General features: G+C 54.4%; 1 protein-coding gene across 1 annotated transcript; it reads left to right on the top strand.

The window, feature by feature from the left end:
• Window positions 1–78: 78 nt before the first annotated feature.
• LOC104505586 (THO complex subunit 5 homolog) lies at window positions 79–4048 on the top strand (the record flags this gene model as incomplete). Its single annotated transcript, XM_010148674.1, has 5 exons — window positions 79–192; window positions 834–977; window positions 1601–1714; window positions 2759–2856; window positions 3815–4048. Coding segments are annotated over 5 exons (704 nt in total), but the record flags the coding sequence as incomplete, so codon positions are not given.
• Between the last annotated feature and the right edge of the window lie 771 nt (window positions 4049–4819).

The raw sequence follows: 4819 nt of genomic DNA, 5'->3' as shown, positions 1-4819 counted from the left end.
GGAAGGGAGCCTGGGATAGCCCCGATCCCAGGAGGTTGTGACTCCCCACGGATGCCGATCTTGCCTCTTGTCCCCCAGTCCTCGTCCGGCAGCACCATGTCGTCAGACTCCAGCAAGAAGAGGAAGCCCAAAGTGATCCGCACAGACGGGGGCCCGCAGGATGGCAAGCGGGGCAAGGCTGATGCTGACCAGGTAGGGTGCTCGGCTGCCTCTGCCTGGCCCCACAGGCACAAGCATTGCCTGCCTGCTGTGGCAGGGGGCTTGTGTCCTGCTGCCTTACATGGGGCTGTGCTCACGCCTACTTTTACTGGCCTTATTCTCCCTTTTGGGAAGTTGTGGGACTGTTCCCCTAGAGCTGAGCTGCCTCCTCAAACTGCCACTCAGAATTTCTGAATGCTTCTGTCTTCTTCAGGAAACACCATGCTCCAGGAGTCAGATGCTGCCCTGGAGACATAGACTGAGCACAAGGCTGAAAAGTCCTGTGGGGGTTTGCAGATTGTCATAAAATGCTTCTGCAGGCATCAGTGTCACTTGGGTTCAGCCAGAGTGGAGCGAAGAAGTTGTCACTTTCCCGATTTATTGTCTGCAGTGATGTACTGGTGCAGGATAGATACCAGTTTAAATTTGTAACGAAAGACAACTTGAACGTCCCAAGCGCTTTGATGCCTGGTGGTGTTTGTGTCTGGGATTGTTAACAGAGTCCTCTCTTGTGTGTGAAGTCTCCTGAAGTGTGGGATTAACCCACAGAGCCAGGAGTCAAGATCTAGCAGTTTGTTTCCCAGTGCTCCTTCCAGAGGAGGTGGAAGGAATGAGCTGTGTTTCTGCCTTTGCAGGATGCTAGGTACTACAGTGAGGAGTGCGAGGTGGATCTCCGTGACCCCATCAAAGACTACGAACTCTACAGAGACACTTGCCAGGAGCTTCAGAGACTGATGGCAGAAATCCAGGAGCTGAAGAGCAGAGGCATCAAGGACAGTGTAAGGAGAAGCATAAGTGCTTGATTTAATGTGTTCTGGTTTTTGATGATGTTATGTCTTGATGGGGAATGGGAGCAGAAGCCGCGCCGTTTTCTGAGGAGAGTCAGGAAAATGGAACAGCTTCCCTTAAATAAAGTAAAATATGATTTAGCTGGAGCATTGGTCTTGTCGGAGCAGGTATTATGTAGACTGAGTTCTAAAGTGTGTATGGGTTCCTGGTGGGTTGGGGGCTTCTGGGGGAGGGATTGAGCCCCTCCTGACTGTAGTGGGTGTGTCCGAGCTCTCACCATCCCACGGAGGCCCAGCAGCCTCAGCTGTGGCAGGCTGCGACTGCCTGTGCTGTGGGCTGCATGGCATTATGGGCGCTTCAGACTCAAATGTCTCTGTTCCTGCTGCTGAGAAAAATCAGTAGAGCGAGCCTGGACCCCTGCCAAGTTATTTCCAGCAGGAGACCTGTGAGTGGCAGCAGGAGACTCTCGGAAGCCCCGGTGACATTAATCATGGCTCCTCAGTGAAGTGTGGAGCCCCCTTTGTGTCAGGACTCTCAGGAAGTACCTGCAGCAAAGGGGCTGTGTGGTGCCAGTCATCTCTCCTGCTTCAAACGCCACTCTCCTGCCTCTCAGGCGGCGGAGATAGACGAGCGGCGCATTCAGAGCTGCGTGCACTTCATGACCCTGAAGAAGCTCAACCGCTTGGCTCATATTCGGCTGAAGAAAGGGAGAGATCAAACCCATGAGGTACAGCGGGGACCTGGGGGGCTGAATACAGGTTGGGATTTAGTGGGGTCAGAGGCAGTGCCGTTTCTGCCTGGTCTCTGTATGGATGTGTGAGAGGAGGGTAAGCACCAGCCAGGTGGTGGTTTTTGAATTAGAGGTGTATCAGGAGCCTCTGCTGCAGTAAAGCAGAAGCTGAAATTATGATGAGCGACGAAGGAGCGGTATCTCCTTCCATCTCAAATGTAACAGGCAATCAGGAAGCTTGGGCTTGTTCAGCCTGGAGAAGAGGAGGCTCTGAGGAGACCTCATTGCAGCTTTCCATTATCTGAAGGGGGTTACAAGGGTGCTGGGAGAGGACTTTTTACAAGGGCCTGTAGTGACAGGACAAGGGGTAATGGGTATAAATTGAAAACAGGGAGGTTTAGATTGGATATCAGGAAGAAATTCTTCACAGAGAGGGTGGTGAGGCACTGGGACAGGTTGCCCAGAGAAGCTGTGGATGCCCCATCCCTGGAAGTGTCCAAGGCCAGGCTGGATGAGGCTTGGAGCAACCTGGTCTAGTGGAAGGGGTCCCTGCCCATGGCAGGGGGGGTGGAACTAGATGATCTTTAAGGTCCCTTCCAACCCTAACCATTCTATGATTCTATGATTCTATTTGTCTTGGGACTCTGTGCTGCAGGCCTGAAAAGTGTGTGTACAGTTAGCCCCAAAGCTCCTTACTCAGACCCCTGAGAGCTTTTCACAGCTTGTGACCAACGCTCGTTCTCACTCTGCCCCTGAGGAAGCTGAGGCATGGGGAGGGGACTTGGGCCCGAGCAGCTCTGCCTTGTCCTGTGCCTTGTCCCAAAACATGTTGCATCCAGAGCACAATCAGTTTGGTGGGATGAGCGTTTGCTTTCCCAGCTCTTGAAAATGTCATTTTACCCCACCAAAATTGTTGCGTACCCTAAAACCTGCCATCCCTAGCTGGTGTTGTGAGGGGGGTGCGTATTGGTGACTCTCTTGTGGGGTGTCCTTGCTGGGAGGAAGGTAACGGAGCTCATCCCTGCTGTGTCGGTGTTTCAGGCAAAGCAGAAGGTCGATGCCTATCACCTGCAGCTCCAGAACTTGCTCTACGAGGTGATGCACCTGCAGAAAGAGATCACCAAATGCCTGGAGTTCAAGTGAGTTTGGTTGGGGAGGAGAGGGGGTGATGGGTTGGAGGTCTCCAACGTCTGGGGTCTCTGGTCACATTGGCTGAGTCCACTGTGGGAGGAGAGTGGGTGCTCCAGATACAACTACGCAGGAGAAACGGAGTGTCCCAGAGCTCTTGTGCTGGGAAGCGGGGGAAGCAGCTCATGTAGGGAAGAGGGAGAAGGCATCCGTTGTGGTAGAGGGACAGTGGAGGAGGAAACAGGTCAGTGTCCAAGGCATGGCCACGCTGGTCTCTTCAATGACTCTCTGGCCTCCATGTACCAGGAATTTTCTTCCAAATTCCAAGGCTTCCACCATGCCTGTTGCATGCTGCTGCTGCCAGGAGGGCTGAGAGAGTTGGGGGTGTTCAGCCTGGAGAAGAGAAGGCTCCAGGAGGGAGACCTTATTGCAGCCTTCCAGTACCTGAAGGGGGCTACAAGGAAGCTGGGGGGGACTTTTTACAAGGGCCTGTAGCGACAGGACAAGGGGTAATGGGTTTAAACTGCAAAAGCTAGATGTTGGTTGGACACAGGGAAGAAACATTTTACAGTGAGAGTGGTGAGACTCCGGATCAGGTTGCCCAGAGAAATCAAGGATGTCCCTTTCCACTAACACTCATTCCTGCAGAAAAGCCATTCACTTGGGAATATCTGTTTATTCGAGAAAGGTTTTCAGTTTCAGGCCACTGTGCACCAAACCGTGGGGTTTTTATACTAAAAAGTCAAGGTAACTGCAGAGGGAAGGTGCCCTTATGAAAGGAGGAGCCCTGTTCCGACCTTTCTCTCCCCTGCTGCCGTTCAGGTTGCTGATGCTGCGGTGGCTCACGTAGCAGAGTGAAGCCAGGGCACGGGTCGTTGGCGCTGCCCGCTCGCCTGTGAGACACGGTTGAATTTGGCCGTGCCGCAGCATTTCCTGCCCTTCCCCGACCTGATTCATCTGTCCTTGCAGGTCCAAACATGAGGAGATTGAACTGGTGAGCCTGGAGGAGTTTTACAAAGAGGCCCCCCCCGAAATCAGCCGGCCTGCCATCACCCTGTCTGAGCCCCACCAGCAGACCCTGGCCCGCCTGGACTGGGAGCTGGAGCAGCGCAAGAGGTGGGGCAGCGGCGTCTCGGCTCGGTGCCAGCCTGCTACAGGGCAAGGCTCTTGGCAGACCCCCGGCTCAAGCTCCACAGCTCCTGGGTAACGCAAACGTGGGTGATAAAGGTTTTAACACCCGCTTGAAATAGTCAGCGTAGAACAAGTGACGGATTTCTTGTGTAGCTGAGCCCTTGGCATGGAGATTCGCTCTTTGTCTGGAGCTGGGCATGATGGGGTCCTTGTTTCGGGGATCCTGGGGAGTAGACCAACCTCCAAATCAACTCGAGAGAAGCCCCAAGGCAGCTGTGAGAGGGGCTGCTGGGCTGGGACCGCACCCTGTGCTCTGGGTGATGACAGCAAAGGCATCTTGACTCTCCCGAGAAGCCCACGTGTTCTCTCACCGAGGCAGTGACCATCAGCACTGGCTCTTGAGTGTCACAGGGAGAAAATTAGTTTTACAGCTTGATGGTTCCCCAGATTCCGCTGCTTGGAGGGTCTGGCAGCAGGGAACAGGGGGGGGCGCTGCCTGCTGTAGTTGTGATATTGAGGGATGGATGGTTCTGAGCTTCCCTCCAGAACCTGGTTCTGCAAGATGTGTCACGCAGGGCGAAGTGATTCCTGTTTTGTCTGCTGTGCTGTGGTGGGAGCGAAATCAAGCCAGCCTGACTTGGTGGCACAGCCCGGTGCTGCTGCCACTCCTGCCTGTGCTCCTAACGCCACGATGGGGAGCTGCCTGTGCTGATCTTGGCTGAGCCGTGTCCTGGCGCCAGCAGCCCCCTCCTCAACGCGAGCTCTAACTCCTGAGGTCCCTCAGCTGGTGCAGGCAGGTTGGGTGGCTCAGCTGCTCCATTGCAGCCTTGAGGAGAAGGACTT

The sequence above is a fragment of the Eurypyga helias genome, unplaced genomic scaffold, assembly GCF_000690775.1.
Source record: "Eurypyga helias isolate BGI_N326 unplaced genomic scaffold, ASM69077v1 Scaffold34953, whole genome shotgun sequence".
Taxonomy (NCBI): Eukaryota; Metazoa; Chordata; class Aves; order Eurypygiformes; family Eurypygidae; genus Eurypyga; species Eurypyga helias.
The sequence above is the reverse complement of the archived record's forward strand: the minus strand, read 5'-3'. Positions and strand labels throughout refer to the sequence as shown.